This window comes from Macrobrachium rosenbergii, chromosome 6 (genome assembly GCF_040412425.1).
Source record: "Macrobrachium rosenbergii isolate ZJJX-2024 chromosome 6, ASM4041242v1, whole genome shotgun sequence".
NCBI classification, from domain to species: Eukaryota; Metazoa; Arthropoda; class Malacostraca; order Decapoda; family Palaemonidae; genus Macrobrachium; species Macrobrachium rosenbergii.
In genome coordinates, this window is record NC_089746.1 from 57779645 (window position 1) to 57801151 (window position 21507).

Genomic DNA, 21507 nt, shown 5'->3' on the forward strand with positions numbered 1-21507 from the left:
CAAAACATTTACGTGAACCCTATGGGGAGCAATCTATGATTTTCTAGAGTGTTGCATAAAGGCTAGAAGGGAAACATGGGAGAGTTCTAATATGTCACTCCCCAATGTATCTTATTACATTCTAACTCTTTCTGTAAGGACCCTTTAGAGGAGCCTGTTGTGGCTCGACTCAATGAATGAGCCTGACAACAGAACTATAAACATATGTTCTCCTATGAGAGAATCATACAGGCCTCTAGTCACCCCTAAAGGATCCTTCCAACAACAACAGAAGGGACAACAGCAGCAAGAGCATCCCTTCCAAAGCAGGGAAAGATGCTCATACCGGGAAAAGGAAAAGGAACTCCTGGAATGCCTATTAAAGGCAAGAGAAAAGGTGGAGCCCAATAAGAATAGTATGGTTGGGAGTGGTCTTCTACAGCATCACTTGCAATGGAAGTCCTCCCCTTGGGGATACAGTATTATCCTTAATGGGCTAGGGTGGAAATGGCCTCATCCCCCCCACCTTTAAAGAGGTTTTCCAAGAACCAGACCCCTTTGGAAGATTACGTGCAGAAGCCCCTTTTAAAAGGAGCCATAGAGAAACATATGTACACTCAGTGTCCACATTGTTTGCCACATTGTTTTCCTGCATCAAAACCTGTTGTATGTTAATATTAAAACTATATTTTCTAGATTTAAAAAATACATCCAATTCATTTCTACTTGGAAGTTTTTAGGGAGTTACTCTGTGCACTCAATAATAATAGCCCTTTCACATGTCTTGCTGAACAGCAAATTTTAATACTGCCTAACTGAATTAATTCACCTCATCTTAAGCATCAAAACAGTCCAGTGTTACATTCAACCTGGACTTTTGGATAGGTCTGATACATCATTAGGTACAACATAAAACCCTTTACACATATTCTAGGTACAACATAAGGCCCATTACACATGTTCTATCTTGGCCCTCCAACTTTGTTGCCAGGAATCTTCCAAGCATAAAAACACATTATAAAAAACATTCCTGTGAACATACCTGAGAGCACCATAGGGTCAATGTCAACCCCTTTCTTTACGTGGTCTGATTCTCCCGTTAACGAAGATTCATCCACCTTCAGGTCATTACTTTGTATTAAAATTCCATCTGTTGGTAACAAATCACCATATTTGATCTGCAAATAAAAAAGAAGTATTTACATACTGCGCAAATAAATAAAAAAAAATTACTTCTGAGATTTTCATTAACATTTAATCAATATGATACATTATATGTAAATGCTTACATGCTACATTAAACCAAGATGATGATACTCTACTAACACTGAAAATTCACAAACTTTGAACCACCTGAGTTTGTATGATGAATAGTTATCATGAATTAAATAAAAATTCATCATACTATGGAAAAATTAATATTCATCAGGATTCCATAACTATATCTTATGCCAACTCATGGTCACTAAAGACACAAACTGTTTCTAAATTTCTCAATCTGGTAACTAAAAAAATCCTCAAGGTCCTTTTTAACCACAGTGAAAAACACCAGAAAACAAAATGTGTCCATGTTTACCAAAAACCATCTCTGAAATGGTCTCAAGTCTTTTCAGGACAACAGACCTCCCTACGGAAGAAATGCATGAGTGCAGACTGTACACCCTCTGATGACTGGATCAGCTGGACCCTGGCTTATTAAGACTGTTCAAGCAGTCTGAAACCCAAGTATACCAATTCTGCAGGTGTTTTAACTCAGTTAGCCAAGACGGATTTGGGGGAACAAGGCAATGGTCTGTGATAGCTTCATCAGCATTTCACAGCAAGAAATGAAGTATTAATGGTGATCTGCATTTTCAACAGATTAACTGAAGAACATACACTTTTAAAAGCTCAAGAATAAATAATAGTTAGCAAAGAAGTTGGAGACCTTCTAGAAAATTGCCAACAAATTTTTGCTTTTAAACCTAGATTGACTATAAACATAGGATATAGATAACTGAGAATCTGATAAATCCATTGAAGATTCCCATTCATCTATCAGTAAATACCAAGAATTACTTAATGTTGAATATATTTATCTTCTATGGATAAATACAGTCAACAAAAAGTATTTAAACTTTCAGTCAGACTGGTTTTTATGACAGACTGATAAACAAAAGGCAGTTACATAAATGCACTCTGACTACATCAGTGTTACTAACAATCAGGGGATGCCAATTCTCCCCTTCACTTGCATTAACCACAAGAGCAAGACAAGAAAACCATACAGGTAAACACTGCACTTGAGAGTAAGAGTGTTGTGATGTGTGTATAAAGTCATAAATTTCAGAATTTGCAGTCCCAAGTCTCCAGCATCACAATCATTTTCTTTTAAAGTAACTGTGTGTCCATGAGGAGAAGCAGTAACCTATGTGTGATAAATTTTACAAAGATATTCAGCACCTGATTTGTTCAACCAAAAGTGATTCATAAAAAAATGCTTGAAATTTAAATGAACAGATACAAAACTATAAAATTCGAGTCAAAACTTTGTGCAGTAAAACTGAAATAACTGGTACCAATACAACAGCAAATGCTGGCTGTGGTTTATATAAACATTCAATGTATATATTCACTGGCAGCTGCAGTTTCAAACTTGGTAACTAGTCACTCTAGTTGCAAAGGAACAAACTAGTGAAGCTGGATCATATACTGCTGTAAAACCAGACACAATTTTCCCCCTGGACTAGGTTTTCAGTATCAAGCTTATGCAGGACTTTTCTCTGAGCACCAAAATCTGCACAGTAAATCCCTAATACTTGGCTTACATGTGAAATGCACAAGACTCACCAAACATGAACCATCCCCCCCAAAAAAAAATCCATGTTCAAAAACCTAGTGGGAAATAAGATTTTGAATGAGCTATGTTTGTTTCTGAAAATTTGATATAATTTACAAATCTTAATTGCATAACAAGGAATAGAGATATCATCATCACTTGTACAGCATATGATTATATATTTCAACCCATAATTTTTGTCATAACTATTCAATATGAAATTTTTGTTGTGTGATAAAACAGTACAGCAAAAGTAAATTTACATAGTAAGTACAATAGGGCAATCTACCGTTTACTCTACAATTGTTAAATATTCAGAGAACAACTATTGCCTTTAGAAACATTTACATCACTTTTAATTTCATACAGCATTTCTTAAAATCAAATTTCCATAACCACAGTGTTTCTGTAATATTTATGTTTCAATTTTCCATAACCATTTTTTTTAGATGAATCACAGAGAAGTTATCATGAACATACCATGAAACACTACATATGTAATGATATATGAATATACACTTGACTATATGAATATATACATGAATATAAGAATATACATGAGAGTACTGACACTTGGTTTGCTATGGCATTCACTAGTCTTGCCACAACTCATTTGTTTATTAAGTCTTACGGTAATTCTAAGTATGATGTAACAATATTGCAAAGGTATCACATGCTTCAACATGTCTGCTCTGTGGTTTGTTGGATAGATTATATATCACAAAGGAAGCAGTCACTTATTGGCATTTGCTAATCCACAGCCACAGGAAAACATCATTAACCTGTGAAATGCAAGGGGGAAAACAGCCATCTGAGACCATACGTAGTTTATAACATTTCAAAGATTGTTGGCTCTACTTATGTTTTGTGCGTGGCATTTTTCTTTTATATTACCTCTGATCCTTTAACAAGCAAGATACTAGTACAGATGATGCTGAAAACATATGAGATCAGTCTCTTTTTGAACAAAGGTCCTTGATCAGACCTAACTGAAGAGAAAACTGTACTTTGTTTTGCCAAAGAACCACTCAGCTATTAACTTTTCATTGAACAAGATCTGGAAGTCTTACATCCAAGGGAATAAAATCTTTTTGTTTAATAGACCAAATCAAAAGGCAGACAAGGAAGAAAATTCTTAAATTATGAGTGTATAGCCGAAGAGACAGTTGCTGCCATGAGACCCAACAGTAAAAGCTGGCATCACTATTAGGCCCTTTGTTATTGGCAAGAGGTGACTCAACCTATGCCACATGCTTGACAATCTTCAAGCAATCCATACTCAAGGATATGACATCAGCATGCTGCAGTTTCCACCACTACCTTAACCTTGGTCTGACTGACTGACATTTAGGCTATCGAGCCAAGCAAGGGGGCACTTTTGGCTCTTCAGTCCTTAAGACAATGAAAAGAGTTGGATTGTAAGATAAAGATACCCAGAAAGTAAAGATGAATTACAAGAATCTAAATGTGGAACTAAAAGAAGACCCCACAACTACACTAAGAAGGAATAATTAGAGGGTAGTCAGCAAGACTGAAGAAAGGAAGCAGTAATGGAGGTTTAAGTGATAGGCTAAAATGTGGATGCAACCACAGGCCAAAAGGACCCTGCAAACACCCGTAGTAGTGCCTAAATGAGAGTACTGCCTCCTTTGGGATAATCCTCGTGTCGAATATGAGCCCAGTACAGGCAGTCCGTAGTTATAGGTGGGGGTTCCATTCTGACGGCGTGATGATAACCGAAAATCGGCGATTTTCGGTGCTTATTCGGTTATCGGCGCCTCTGTTAGATATGTATCGGTGCCAAAACCCAATTATTGGCACCGATAAGTGGAAATTGGTGATTTTCGGTGCCGAAAATTGCCGATTTTTGTTGCTAGACAAGCCCTGTTGAACCAGATCGCCGATAACCAGGGACTACCTGTATAGATCATGTACCACCTGTAAAACATTATAAGAAACTGCAATATCTGGATCCAACCCATTTAAAAATCTGAATACTTCATTCAAAGGAAACAAAAGTTTCAATCTAAGGCCTACAGTTCTGTCTGTAGCCACACCAAAAACGGCACGCTGTATGCTGTATTACTACCTGAATCAACATCAGATATGGCAAACCATAGTTATGGACATGTTCTTTACTTAATTTGCCAGGTTGCAAAATACTGTACAAAAAAAAGCAATAGTACTATACAAAGAAAGACATTCTCATCATGACTGCCTCTGTACTAAGTAATTACATCTACTGCAAGGCTGCGAACCAGTCCTTGTGTATAGAATTGTCACCAGCTTCCGAGTTTACATTCTACACCATAAATTTGTTGATGAAATCATAGCCAACATGGAAACGTATGGAGTAAATCTGTTTGATATCTGTCATAAAAAGTAACATCCTTGCAATTCTTTACAACACTGCTGATACTAAAGCCGAGATGGAGTTTGTGTCAAACTGCACATGGAAAAGCTGGTCCAATGACAGCACAATACTTACAAGGATTTACAAGCATTAAGGAGTTGAGGAAGTACCTTATGATGAGAACTTGCTCTTAATATTGGAGAGGAGGATGCTGACCAACTGCTATAAAACAACAGAGAAGAGCTGAGGAAAGAACACCATACAGAGTTGGACGAGAACTGACCTGCCAAGGGAGAGCATCAAAGAGCAACCCGTTAATCCCAGATGCCTCACCTAGGATGAAAGTGATTTTACAGAGTATAATGCACTAATGAGTATCCTCTCATGAAATATTAAAGAATTCTGAATATTAAAAAATATTCTCATACTGCTTGTAAATTAGAGGCCAAAAGTATCTTTCATCATTGCCAAAACAGAAACTTCTACTTGGTATTAGCCACAACATTTTCTTTCCTTCGACATGCTTCTTCAGGAGAAAAAGATTTTTTTACATTATCCATGTGACCCTTGTGCTTAATGAAAACAGAGAATGCAGCAGATAAAAAAGGATCCCCAATTGTATGTATCCTCTGCTGCTATACTCTAAAATGGAGGTACATTGGCTATTTTACAGCAAGCAGTCAGAAATACTCAAAAATACTGCAAGCCTAAAGTTAATCAAATTCCTGTGAGAATTTAAAAGCAGGAAAAGCATCATCAAATACTGATATACTCTAGGGCAGACATGCAATGGACTGGGAAAAAAGCATCGTAAAAAAAAAATGTCATAAAATACACAGCCTCCATGGATCAAGGTATGAAAACTTCATTAGCGCTGACTACGTGAACAAGGAGATAACATTTTTTTTATAAGGAACAGCCCCTGATCAAAAACCATGAGCGACTGCAACAAACCAGAAAAACATGCAGTTAAAGGGAAATACACGCCCCAAACTTTGTATGTCTGGAGAAGACACCGAAATAACAGAAATCAAAATGAACCTCCAATATGCTGTTCAGTAATATACCATCAACTGTGGCATCACGAGAACATGAAATGTGATGAACCTGCCAGCATTGCAAGAAATTCAATTGTTACTTTACAAAGTAACAAATGCAGTGTGTGTACATTACAAGGCACTGTATTGTAATTTGATCGATAATTATCCAGAATCTTTCATCATCCCTTCCCATAAACTAGCACCTTGAAACCCTTAATACTAATTACATTCCTTTTATAAAGTATAAACATTTACTTCATCATCAATTTGTAGCCATTTTAGCTAATGTATAAAATCTTGGTTATGCCTATCTTTCTGACACCCAAGCCTATAGTATTTTAATGATTTTTTGCTTGGCTATGAACATCAGGGCAAACGAAAGACCACCGCAGACTACCAGTTGAAAAGAATTTCACTTAACAAGGCAGGAGCCTCACTGATATACTTATATGAGACGAAAGAAATTAAAGACCACTGCAGACTACCAACTGCAGTGAATTTCACCCAACAGGACAGGGAGCTCACTGACACACTTATATGAGACAAAAAAGAAGCTATGATTACTACTTTGCGGATCATATTCAGCAAGGAGACAGATGGAGGTCAAGTAATGCTGTGCAGCACCAAGATTGCAGCACCAAGATCAAGTACCAAATAGGAGGTTTAATAATTTGCCATGAAATCAACTGGGCAAAGTGGCCAAGGAGATCATAAATATTCTTATCAGTCCCTAAACCATAGCCAGCTTAGGATATGGTGGTAATCTCGCATCCCATTACGTCTTCTGAAACATCCACAAAAGAGCAAAAAATTAGACAAAACAAGACAGCATTCTTGGACATGCGCTTCTTCCGCTAGCTATAAACAGGAAAACCCTGAATTCATGGACTCTATGGCTCTTCATTTTCCTAAAGTCCTGGCTAGTAGCTCTTACAAGAGAGCATAAGATTGTTCTCTGTGGAAGACATGACAAAAACAACAAAAGGAGAATTGTTGCAGTCTTGAATACCTGCTGTCTGGGTCTCTACAATAAAATCCAAAACAAAACACACAAAGCATGCAGTTCTCTGATTAGTCTCAAAGATGAAAATGCCCAGAGGAACACTATATTCATAGCTAGGCTCAAAAGGAAAGATTCTTCTTGAAGTAAGCAAGGTGCCTTTGCAAGAATTTAAAAAAAACCAGAGGGGTCCCACTTAGGAAGGTAAACCATCTCATGAAGTATCTCCTTTTCAGAGTAATCAACAATTTTCTTCAAGTTTCAGGAATTTTTTCACATCACCATCCCAAGGTATAAGACCTGTTCTGTTACACTTGATCACTTAAACTGAGTCTCTCCTGATGCTGCAGCAGTTTGCAGAAGTCAGCAATTACGTGAATAGTGGAACTGACAAGATTAATAACCCCTCTTGCTGAATTAATCACAGAATCTACACCACTTCCACTACCATAGGTTGGCTATCAAAAATCAGCACGATAGCCAGCTTCCAGGCTATTGGGTCCTGCAGAGAATGAAGCATAGCTAAAGGTGCCTTGCTCAACTCTGCATCCAATTACCAATCTGACAGAAGAATAAGCTTGACTCAGCTAAAGCTGTAGAAAATGACAGCTAGATCCCAGATTGGTGTCTACCACACAAATGACCTGCACTATCAGATAACACAGAAATTCTAACCTTGTTCCTCCCAGATTTCTTAGACAGGCAACTGTTGTGAGATGTCTGCCATAGCTCTGTTAATCTTCCTTCCAAAAGTGGAGCAAATGCCTGGAGGAGGCCCAAGAAGATGGCATTTAACTATGTGCCTGCTGTCAGTTAGCAAAGAAAGTGCAGCACAAAAGTGATTGGATGCATCTATGAACATGAGGACTTCCAGAAACCAAGGGACTAGAGGAACTCCTGATAGGTGACCAGGGTCTTGTCACCACTGTAAACCCTTCCCGACATCTATCAAAACTTCGAATGGGTTAAAGTGATAATGACACAGTAGATTGACACAGTAGATTAATACTTCAACACCTAAAGTTCCATGTTCTTCATCATAAAGAGGCCTATGCGAAACAATCTTGGCTAGTCAGTTTGGTTGGTGAAGGAAATGATGAACGACAGGTAGCAGTCTCCTTGCCCACAGCTCTTCGTTGGGCGAGTCGGTAAAGCTGTGGACTAGCACTCGCTAGGCCTGAATTCGATTCTCCGGTCGGCTGATGAAGAGATAGAGGAATTTATTTCTGGTGATAGAAATTCATTTCTCGCTATAATGTGGTTCGGATTCCACAATAAGCTGTAGGTCCCGTTGCTAAGTAATCAATTGGTTCTTAGCCACATCAAATAAGTCTAATCCTTCAGGCCAGCCCTAGGAGAGCTGTTAATCAGCTCAGTGGTCTGGTAAAACTAAGGTATACTTAACTTATCATGCCCTCTATGATGGTTAAACTACAGCTGTTATAGTGTCAATATCCATGACTGAATAAAAAGATTCCATCAAATGGGCCACATCAGACTTTTTCCATTTATTGTATATGTAAAGGTACTAACGCAACCAGCCAGCAGAGACTTTCCAGATGTTACTTTAACATGGCTACCAGTCATTTAAGTTCTTCCAAAGTCTTATGCTGAACGAGTGGGCTCAAGCTAACATTGGAGTCAATGTTTGGGAGAAGACTTGTAGAGCCAAAGCATGCCCAAACCAGAGAGAGAAAACAAAACACCTTCCCTTACCACACAAACTGTAAGCATTTCCTCAATGATAAATGACCAAGATGTGGAAGTAAGCATTTTGGAGGTCAAAGGATGCCAGAACCCTGCCCTCCTGATATACTGCTGCAACAACTCCACTGACTTCATCCTAAAGGAGATAAATTGCAGATACTAATTCAACATGCTGATGGCACTAATGAAGTGCCAAATGTCTGTTGGCTTTGTGACCAAAAAGAGATGACAACAGAAGCCTGGAGATCTGTCCAGCAATTTCTTGATCACATGCTTCTGGATCCTTGATCTCACCTACCTCACTGTTCAAGGCCTTGAAACTATTGGGCTGTCATTGCCAATGTCCTGTATTCCTCTGGCTGCAAAATGAGGGGTCCTATTACCAAAGACCTGAGTTGGTAACCAACCCTGACTCAGTCCATGGACAACAGATCTGCTCCTAGCTCCTACCAAGACTTTCAATATCTCTTGGAGATATGGCCCCTCTGGTTAAAAATAATTGTCTGTGGGGAGACAAAAAATTAATTCTCCCCTCCCTTCCCAATGGAGACTTGGCCAAAGATAGAGGCTCCTTCTGTTGCTGAAATGGGCAACTAATACCTCCTCTCTGACAACTAGTTGGCAACACTAGGCAGGTATGGGTAAGGATAGTTGGCATTCTTTGAAGTCTTGGCAACTGTAACATTGTAAGAAAAAGAGTGGCTCTCTTGCCTACAATCAAAAACAGCCTGGACGAGGACAAGATAATAAATTTAACCAAAAACTCTTTGATCACCTTCAATGTCAGCTTCTCTGAGAGCTCCTTTACCAAAGCCAGAGGTGGGCTGGAGGTACACCATCATTACAATAAGCAGAGTGATACCCTACCCAGTAGAACTAGCATCTTCCTAGCCTGACAATTGGACACCTATAGCAGCAGTGAACTGACAGCTCTGAAAACTCATTCCTACCAGTTGGTGATAAAGAGGAACTCTTGGATAAATCCTTAGCCATATCTGCCTCTACAAATCAAAGGGTTGCAGAAGATGACGTGCGAGACCCTAGCACTTGTTTTACTATGCCCTCTGTAAGAATCTTGTGGAACCTTCTCAGCATGTGATCAGGTAAAAAACAAGAGTGAGGGAGACATCAAGTGGTCATACCCCTAAGCTTTCACTGGGCAGCCAGTTGAACAATAACCTAGCAAAGACGATCCTGAATCCCTACAGACGTAGAGAGAAAAATAATCTTACAGCTTAGTGAAGATGCTGTCTGACACTGTAACATCTACAGCAGAAAAGGCAAGCATGAAGTGAAAAAGGAACAGGAACTGAGAAAGCAAGCACAAAAGCAGTCAAGAGGGAAACATGGGTGAACAGGCAAGATGGGCAGTGGCTAGAAGCACATCAGTAGATGGCTGTTGTTCCTTTAGGCTACTCTGATCAAGGAAGATGATCCAGAAAACAACAGAGTCACAGAACACCTGGACAAGATGATGTCTGCAGCTCCACAAATATACTTCCCTCATTTGTACAATCTCCTTATTGTACAAGGCAGGTGACTAATCTTAGTGCACCTCATTGGAAAGCACAGCTGAGCACTGCTGACCATGAAGGTGCGGGTCTGTCTCCAGTGAGGACTTGACAGGTCAACCTTGGAATTCCTTAGCAAATTTGCCAAGATATTGTGCACAATGAAAACACAACACACCAAGAGCAACAAAAGATGCAAAATAAAGCAAAACAAAGTATATAACCAAAAACACAATTAACAATACAAATACAACTCATACAAATTCCCAATACTGACAATAGAGTAAAAAAAAAAACCATGATCAATGCTTTACACACAACAGCCTGAGGAAGTGTGAATGAACAACCTCTTGGGGCTAACTAGAGAGTAACTTGCTCAGTAGTCAGCATACCAAAAATACTACATAAAAATTTAATGAAATACAAAAGCTATACGCAAACCATTTTGAATAACTTTAAATGGGCACAAATGCAAGCCAATGGCAAATTTCACAGTTTAAAAATGCCAGAGATAAATAAAGGAATCATGCAATGAGAGAACCTGCAAGAAGTGAAAACCCCTTTCTCCATGACAAGGACAAAAATAGAAAAAAGTGATTACTTAATGCTGATGACTGGAAACTATTAGATATTACCAAGTAAAAGAAGGTGGGGAGATTCAGGTAGAACTGTAGTTGACAATACAGTTGCTCTTCTTGAGGAATAGAATGAAGTGTCTTGGGACATTCAAGATCTAAATGTGGACAAGGTGTTTTATGGGGTTGTGGTGAAAATCAATCCCTGAAACCTCAATCACAACCATCTACTTTATATCTGTGCTAATTTTGTTCACATTAATTAATCTGAGTGATTGACTGACTGGCTGACTGATTGTATCTGAAATCTAAAACCTGGACTCCAAGTCAACCCAACCTCAGACATTTAGACCCAATGGTTGGGCTTTGATTCACACAGTCTGGATTTTGACTAGACCTTGGACTCAGATGGCATGGGCTTAAACTCACACTTCTCCTTGGATGGTACAGATTCTGATTCTGCCCTGGAAGCTGTGGACTTAAATACAACACTGATGATGATTCAATATCTTGATTCAGTGTCTGTCCAACTTAGATGACAAAAATGGATAGGTATTTGTAAAGCAAGAAGCTGTAATACTATCAAAAATGAACAAAATTGTTAAAACCAAATACTATACAAGATGTATCATACAGATATCTGTAAACACCAGCTAGTTTGAGAATAAAGGAAAGTGAAAAAAGATGTAAAATTGTTATTTTTTCTATGACTGCATGACATTTGACAACCTGAATATAAATGATTTCACTATAATAATTGATAATGACACCTGTTCTCTATTCCAAAGGCACCATAAGTATACAGCAGTTTCAATTACCTTCAAACCTTTGTCCAAGTAAAATTGTGGCTTATCATAGCAAGGTCAGCTCTCCTACTTCAAAATACTGTATGTCAAACCATAAGTCATATAGCTGAGAATTCTTCTTTGTCAATAATTTTTCAATCAATGCCATTAACAATCATAGCTATTTTGAAGCAAGATACCAAGACAATGTGAATATTTATACTGTGCAAACCAATGATTTTAATAAGAATTTCTGGTTAAAAGTATTTATTTGAATAACTATCTGGACAATTATTTTATGGTGATTGGGCTTTTGAATATAAGAAAAAAATCAATTGGTTGCTGAATGGGTTTTTTGGACTATGACTGATGTACATGGCATTTGTATATTTTGGTATGCACAGAAAAATTCCAATAAATAGATTTTCCTTCCTAAAGGAGGATAGTTCTCATACACTAATAAAATACAGTTGCATACTACCTAAAGGTATCAGATCAAAGAACTGAGAGCTGAGCCATTTTTAGCTGAAAGGACCTTGCCTAACTTATTGGTTCTCACAAGGACCTTGCCTAACTTGTTGGTTCTCAAAAGGAGCTTGCCTAACTTACTAGTTCTCAAAAGGACCTTGCCTTGTTGGTCCTCAAAAGAACCTTGCCTAACTTGTTGGTACTCAAAAGGACCTTGCCTAACTTGTTGGTTCTCAAACTAAATGCCCTGTGGATTCTCTGAGTTCTCTATCCAAAGGGAATAACATGAATGCCATTGGAAAAGATGCCTGCAATTCAAGTATGCACACAATGAGCTTTACTGGCCTTAAACTGTTTCCAAAATTCAACAGCTTCTTAAACTAACTTGTAGTCTACTTGTAATCTATTAATCTATTTATGTAATAAAACAGAAACGTCACGGTCATGCTAGTCAGGGAGAACTTACTAGCCTAAGAAAGCAAATTGATTGTTTTAATAGAAATCAAATAATCATTTTTTTTATAACTAACAATGAATAGGTTCAAAGAGAATTTTAACAACAGAACTTTTATAAGTAACAAACATATTTTCTTGCAATCTTACCATGAAGCAACTACAAACCTAAACTCTTTGTACACATAACTTCTATTCTCAGTTCACTAGCAACAGTACATAATAATGACACTTGATTATGACTTCTTCATACTATGCACAAATTCAGAAATCTCTTGAATCAACATCTAACAATCAACAAATAAGTCCTTCAAAAAAATAAATTATATTATTACATAAAACTACTGGACTCCATAAGCTGACCAAAACACATCCAGGTTATGTTTGTGACTACCATAGAAATATGAATAAGATACTGCCAAAATATCTGATACTTGAAAATCCATGCAATCTAAAGGGCTATGCCTTAAGTTGATAATGGCAATAAAGAAATCCTAGCCTTATTTTTGCTTAGGTAGGGGTATGTTGAAAAATATTTATTTTTTTTTATATACGTTGAAGACTGGAAAGATTTCAGAGACAAGACCTTTCATGATGCTTCTCAGAAAACCTATCAATATGCAGCCACCAGATTCTGGTTGACATTAATAAAATGTGGTTCCAGTCTCTGTATAATGGTAAATGTTAGCAAAACATGCAAGAGTTAAAAACATGAGAATTATCTTGAAAGCTTCTACTGCCAGAGCAAGAGGGGAGAGAAAATACTATGAATTTCTTATATGTAGAAATGGAAATTAGGTCATTTAAAGTTCTTACTTGACATATATCCCCAACAACAATATCTCCGACTCCAATCTGTTGAACTTCTCCACCACGTATAACTGAGAATTTGTGCTCGCCCTCTATACGGCTTTGCAAACCGCGAAACTGCTTCTCTTTAGTGTAGTCATTAAAGGCTGTCACAAAAACGACAACTGCGACAGATATAAGAATGGCCACACCCTCAATCCATCCTGCTTCCTCCTCTCCCTCATCATGGTGACCAACTGCAAAGAGATGAACATCAATTATCTCTGAACGCAGCAACCTATCTAAGCTAATTAGCAAATACAAAACCACAATTTAATCTTACTGCAATCAAAAATTATATGCTAAGTAAAATATATTATAAATTACGTAACACTGAGTAAAATGAGGTAATAATGTCTATATATATACCATAAGGAAAAATTATCCTTACATTTAAAGAGACAAAATTAAGTATACAGTAAATCAAATCAACAAAATCCAGCTCATATCATACCGTATGTTTAAAAACTAGATTTACTTCTTTTAATACAGTAGAATCACTCAAATACAGGGAAGCAGAAACATTCAAAGTATTTGTGAAATAAATACTGTAGAAAATAAAACTTTCAGCATATGAGGGTTTCTACTGCTGGTGTCAATCTATACTTAAGTTATGCATGTGTGTATGCTGTTTTGTATACATACATAAATATATATATGTATATAAAGTATATTAAAATATACAAAATATATAAAATTACAAATGTATATATGAACAGTATACACATACATACAATACTGCTAAATATTCAATATACTTCAAAGGCTATACTGCATTAAGGAGTTCACACAGGATGCTATCACAACGATAATATATTACTGAAGTATTATTTATTTACAATAAGAGGGTTACATGGGTATTACAATCTAACATCTACAAGTACAGTATATGTAACGAGTGGGGGCTAGACATTTTGAAACATTTAATCCAGGATATTACGTGTGATGGCACATGATACACAAACTCCACACAACCATAACTCTCAATGAGGCAGAGCTCAGACACACATTCAGGTGACGTGGACAAAGACATTTTAAAATTCTATGTATTTAACTTTTAAAAACAGGGTCCTAAAGTGTAATTAAAAATACTGAAATACATTTTACTTAAAGAATAAAAATTGATTAAGCATTGGATAAAACTCCTTGTGGTACAAATTTGATTTATGATACAAGTGTTTAAACATATTCAACTCACCTTTCAGTATTTGCCTTAAAAACAAATGTGTCACTTTATTTACCCCAATTGCTTACTTCTAGGTTGTAATTTTTTCTTGATAACAAATAAGAAAACACATACTAAAATGACTTGGGTACATCTAAAGGCATATCTTTGGTGCTTCTGAAAGCAAGCATGGAATACTGAACATATTTAACACAGAGATAGCAGTGTAATTTGAAAAAATGAAGTAATCAGGTTCCAGTTTCTAATGCTATGAGAATATAGTATCATATATTAAATAGGAAAAATAAAAAAAAATTAATTACACATTTCAAGTGCACAGCTGCCATTTTGGCCAGTAGCCCAAGTGATTCATCTCTTGACTGCTGTCCCTTTGTACTACTGATACTTCCACTCACCACACTTATCCAAGCATCTCATCACGATGCCTCAATCACATTATGGATGAGGGAGTGAATTAATGTATCCATCCTCATTTGCATTATTGTTTTTGTTTATCGGTCATTTATAAAAGGTCAGCTAATATTGCCAAAAAAGGAAAGAGAAGCACAAATGGCATTCTGCCAATACCAACAGGGCCAATTAAGTGCCGTCCTTAGTAAAAAGACTGAAGATCATGACATGATCCTTAAAGAAAAAAGAATGTCACAGAATTGTCCAGAATGATCAAAAGTTATCTACAATGGTTTTTGGATATAAAAAAAAAAAAATTTTTGCTGCTTACACTTCTGTCCCTTCAACAGTAAAAATTATGTCCGCAGATTTTAGTAAAGGCATAAATTGCCTTATATTTACAGTTAGAAAATATGAACTATTAGATATGTGGTCCAGTGGGCAGCAAAAAATTGTCTTGAAGCACTCAACCTACAAGTAATCATCCACAGTGCCAAGTAATGCAAAACCATTTTCAGCAAATAAGGATAATGTCATTGATTTTGCAACAGATAAAGGCTCAAGTGAAATAAAAACAGAAAAGTCTGTGTCTGCTAATAAGGTGCCACGCCAAGATTTCCATCAAAATTGAGACAAATGATACTTTCTGTATCAAAACTTCAACTGTGACAAAACTAGGATGTTTTGAGAGATAATGCCAAATAAAGCAAACATCTCTAAGAGGGCAAAGCAGGCTGAAAGGTTAAGGCATGGAAACATGAACTCAATACAATGTGGCAATGCCGCTGGTCAAAAGTCATTCACCACTGTAGTTAAAGGTAACTTTCACTAAAGCTACAGTGGATACATTAAAAACAGAAATAGTCAATGTATGTTGGAAGCTTTTACACAATGAAGTCATGAATGACCCACAGGCCTCCCTGAACTTGAAAACAAAATTTAAGAAAACAGTGAGTAGCAACTTGAGTCACCAGTAAAGGATTTGTCAACAGGGCAGACAAAGAAGTGATGGAGCACACTGAAGACCATACAAACTTACTAACAAATGAGGAACTGGAACTTATTATACAAACTTATTAACAAATGAGGAATTGGAACTTATTATGTAATCATCAACAAAAACAATACTGAAAAAAGAAAAGATAACAAAAATCACACAATCAAGATATTACAGAAATTTGCCAAAGTACTTATAATTGCACAAAACCTAAAGGACAAAATTGTGGGATACGATCCTTTAAAGAAGTTGAAGTCATCCGAGATCATCAATGTTTACAGCCTCACCAATAACATTTTGATGAATTACAGACAAAGAAAACAAACAACTTCCTATCACAATATTTAAACATGAACATTTCAACAAAAGTAACTCAGTAGACTTTATTTACTTTTCCAGCCATACCAAAACCTACAATGAGAACCTTTCACTGCGGGTGTTTCAAGTTCACTCCAAGCACATGAAACTGGTGTAGATACTACTGTACCAGGATATATGGAGCAAAACACTTAATATAATACCCTCACCATTCATCATTATCACCAATTCCCCAGCATATTTTTTATTTTTGAGCACATTCACGTGAAGTACCGAGCACTGGCGGTCCACACTGCTCTCTGTTTGTTCATAAAGCAATTGGGAAGTGATCATGATGTCTATTTTTATCTTAAGCTATGTAGTCCAAGTTTTGATGATCATTAAAATTATCATCTGTATTATCATCAAATGCAGTACATACTTATAATGGTGTACATAACCTGTCATCTCAATATTATAAAAGCTAAATTTCTATTTGGAATTTAATTCCTGGTAAATGATGAAGGTATTACTGGCACCTATGGCCATCCATCCCATAGACTGTCTTGTTCATATCATTCATCTGGCATTTTGCTTTAAGCCATAAAAGCAAGCACTGTGATGGAGGGGTAATTGCATACTCCCTGTTCCCACTCATTTATGGCAGTTCCTCATACTTATTGGTTTCATCGTTCTTTATCTTTTCTGGATAATAAAATAATCATACTGTATGGTGGGGAAGATGATGCTACACTTAGGCCTCAACCCACAACCCCGTTCTAAGTTCAGGCTCACATGGATTCAGGACAGTTTTGATGGCTTCAACCTATTCCCATTTTCACATCTGTGCCCTTCATCATCTTGGTTCCTGAACAAAAGTTTGCATCACTTTTCTCATCCCTAATCCTTCTCTTACAATATTTTGCTTTCCTATTATCTTTCCACATTCTTCACTTATGTAAGCTGTTCAAATGATACATACCACTTGTGTTTTCTGCAACACACTGAAGACAGCACTTAAGGATCTTTCCAGTGTCTCTCATGACCTAAAATGCACTATTTTCTCCCTTTTAGTTTCTTCTCACTTAACAGTCTAAATTCAACTTTTCAACCCAAGAATAAATCCTTCTGGTAAGTTTTTTGGGTTTACTAATCACTTATATAATTATAATAATAAAAGCCAGATTGAAAAAAACAAGATTTATTGAAAATTAATTTTTTTCAGCTATACATCTTTCACATCCTCAGAAGCTTAATCTATTCATACCTAAAGCTTATCAACAATGCCTAAACCCCAGATGTCTGGCATGAAGCAACTTGCACACGATGCAGTCCTTTCCATCCAACACCTACTATACTTACTCAATAATTTCTTGGTGCCTCTCCAACTTCCTCTAAACCTTTTTAAGTTCAGCACCTTAACTGTTAAGTCTATCATACTCAATTCTGCACCTGACTAGTCTGTCCCTAACATCTCCCAACCATCTTTCCAAGTGTAAGCTTTCTATTCCATACCTTTACATTTGAAATCTAATCAACCCTTCTTCCTACATATGCAGAGGAGTAACCTGAACAACTTCCAACCTTTCTTTCATTTTCATTCAATACTCATACTTAATTTCATAATGAGATGCTGGCTTAGCAATTCCTTCATACACCATAATTTTTATTATTGAAAATTTTTGTATTCCAAGCCTATTGTTGTGATCCTACTACCTTCCTTGTTTCACCTATGAAGTGATTATTCACCTACTCTTTCATCCTCCTATTACACATTACATCTACAGTATTTACAAATAAATACCTATACATATGGTAAATTCTGTTTTATACTAACATTTACTAATGTACAGTCGAGCCTCTTAAAACCAGCACTCTGTGGTCCCGGAACCCCCATGGTTCGGCTTAATTTAGAATCAGAGGCCTTAGTTGGTTGAGTGACTACAAGGGTGGCACCACATACTATTTACAACTTCCCAACAGCAAAGATTATGCCATATATCTTTTGTTTGTAAGAAAACAATTGTTTTTAATGAAAATGTGTGAAGTCAAATATATTTTTGATATTAACTTTAAATGATTAAATATATCTTTTTAAAGAATCCACTTGAGAATGCTCTACCATTCAATATGCCACCCATGAGATCAGATGATGCTGGAGGAAAGAAGCACAAGCATAAATCTTTCTATCCTTCCCCTCTCGTTAGCATATGTTTAGTGTTCATTTTCCTCAACAGATGGCGGTGTGATCGCCAAAATTCATTCTTTATTTTTGTCTTTTTGTCATTTCATTCCCCTCTACAGTCAAAATAAATGACAAAGAAACTAATAGCGATAATTATGAAGATAGTAAATTTAGGAGATGAAAGTCACCGATAATATTCTGCAGATTCTGAGAAAAGTTACGTAGTTGACTTATGGCTAGGTTAACTCGGGAATGTAGGCTAAATGTGTTTAATAAAGTACCTCATTTTAAAAGAAAATATACAGTATGAAGTTATAAAATGATAAAGTCAAAACATATGAGCAATAAAATTATAAAAATCGGTGTCAGAACTTAGCCAAGTACTAGGCTAAGTCAGCAACTATGCTGTTTGTATGTGGGATTAACTTGCAAGAATATGTTTCCAACGGGGCTTAATTTTTTAAGGGTGCATTCTATATTCCAGGATTTTCTGTGGTCTGGCAGTGGCCTGGTCCCAAGGTTCCTGGATGTAAGAGGCTGGACTGTACTATGTTTTCTAGTTTACTTTCATTTGCTTAACTACTCTTATTTATTCTCATTTTTAGCACATTCTTTCACCAGTCTGTAGCTTTTCTTCACTATCAACAACAAACAATATCTTCCTCAATAAATCACCTTCATCCTTCTCTGCATCACATCTTTAATGTAGCTATTTAAATTTTCCCCTTTGCTATCAAGACTTTTGAAGATTGTTTCATGAGAAACACCTTATATAAGTGCCATCTTAATCTTCTAAACCTAAAATGCCCCTCTCTATGAATCCTTCTGCTCTCAGTTGGCCCTTTTCAAACATACCCCCTACCATAAAGATCTCAGGATATACAAGAAACTGTCTCGTATTTTTTACACTTGCTTTGTCATCTTTCCCCTTATACAAAGGAAAAACAATCATCAAGATATACGCTTCCTCAAAGTTTTACCTGTGCAAATGATTAATGAGTAGTATTCAACCTGTAACATCCATTTTTAAAATACATCCACTCTTACATTCATTTTTCTGCCTTCTACTTCAGCTGTTGCGACATGTTATTTGTGTCATTTTATCCCTTATTTATTTATTTGCTATTTTTTCTCTCTACTTTATGTATTCACATTATGGGCCAGCTATTTTATGGAAACCTGCAACTTATCAATGTTTGATCATTTAAAATATAATCCTACCAGTATGATTTACTTTTAAAACATAATCGTTCCTCTCATAGTTATTAACTATTACTAATTATATCAGAACGAACAAGAAGGAGTGTCACAATCTACTAGTTCATCTAATGGATAGTGGTTTAACCCTTCATTTCAATATTTTGATGGATAGTGGTTTAACCATTAAATTCAATACTTTGAAAGTTTTTAATTTCCAATTTATTCACCAATACTTTAACATTTTATATTTTACCTACTAAACAAAGATTCACTGCATATAAACTCTATCTTGCAAGAGAGAGCCAGTTTACCTTAATTTTACTGTGGGTCAGCAGCATTGACACCAACTTGCTGCTTCTCTCCCAACTAACTATTTTGTCGCTTATTGCCACATCATTTAATTTCATTTATCCATTATTCATTTTTAATGTTACAGTGTTCCTTTGTTAACCGCATTTTGTCTATAAGTAATCTCAAACTCTAGTCGGGGTCATTGTTTTCATTGAGCCTTTCTAGGTGTTTCTATCTTATCCTATTTTCATCTATTCCTTTGCCTCTCATGTCTTCTTGAATGAAATCTCTCCATCTTCTTTCAGGCTTTCCTAATCAGGTACACAAGCCATCTTAATCTTGAATCTTGACTTTTCTTTGACACTTTAAAACTTGTTGATCCCCTGATGGGCTCAAATCTTATCCCCACTCCAACCTTTCCTATTTACCCAGGCTTGGGACTGGTATAGATTTAGACTGGCTTGCCCCCAAGTGGCTAAATTTTACGTCTGTGAGTAATAAATTTTGCTTTTTGTTAAAAGAATGCTCTGATGCAATCATTCTTTGTTTCTGAACTTTGAGATTTTTAAGATTTCATTTGCATATATTGCATTTCTTTAAATTCATTTTCTTTTTATCATCAGTTTATTCATCTAAATAAATTCTGATTGTTATAAACTCTGTCTTGGAATGCCTAATGGTACAGAATTTAAAAAGAGTAACATCTACAAGTTTCTGCTTGAAGAATGGTAGGAAGCTTCCAACATTACTTCGCAGCCCAATACGAGGAGAAGGCCTGCACCTTACGTGCTTTAATTTTTAGTTGCAACTAAGAATATGCTCTTGCTTTAATCTGGTGAAGCCAGGAAGAGGGTATGCTTGGAATTTTTTTTTCTTCTGTGGCCTATAAATGGTGAAAGTCCTGAGAATGGAGACCAAAATTCCCAGTAAAAAGATAAAGTCTAGTTGCCCGGCAAAGATAAAGGTCATCACTATGCAAAGTTGTGGCCAAGGCAGGAATAATAATGAGACATGTCGTCATATGGGCACTGGTTGATTGAGCTTAGTAAAAAAAATAAAAACTGGAATAAAGGACAGCCAAACAGATGGTCAGTTCTTCAATGGGTTACAATCCCAGACAAAGCAATGAATTTGCCAAAACAACTCACGGAGGCCAGAATGAGAAGGAAAACAAGAATAATAGCCTGGCTGAAAAGAGAGGATTCAAGTAAGAAGGTCTTGACAGACTAATCAAAATTTCTAAGAAAAGTCTGAAATATCTATACAGTATGTATATTGTCACCCAAATGCAGGCCATGATGAATGAAGACACAAGAAGGAACAGCTTGACAACCCTTAATTGCAGATAAATAATTATAAGAATATACTGTCAGCACTTACTGCCAAACTGTGAAAGTGTGGCTGCTTCAGATCCTGTCTCCAA

The 21507-nt window shown here is 36.5% G+C and overlaps 1 protein-coding gene across 50 annotated transcripts in view; it reads right to left on the reverse strand.

The window, feature by feature from the left end:
• The window catches only part of PMCA (plasma membrane calcium-transporting ATPase 3), a 476515-nt gene that overhangs the window by 85621 nt on the left and 369387 nt on the right, over positions 1–21507 (reverse strand). For all 50 annotated transcript variants that reach the window (XR_010853417.1, XR_010853401.1, XR_010853416.1 and 47 more), the window contains 2 exons: positions 13506–13735; positions 1022–1157 (listed from right to left, as the gene is read on the reverse strand). Coding sequence is in view for 30 of the 50 variants with exons in the window: in XM_067105915.1 (XP_066962016.1) it covers positions 1022–1157; positions 13506–13735 (366 nt within the window). In the remaining 20 variants the exon portion in view is untranslated. The remainder of the gene's footprint in view (positions 1–1021; positions 1158–13505; positions 13736–21507) is intronic.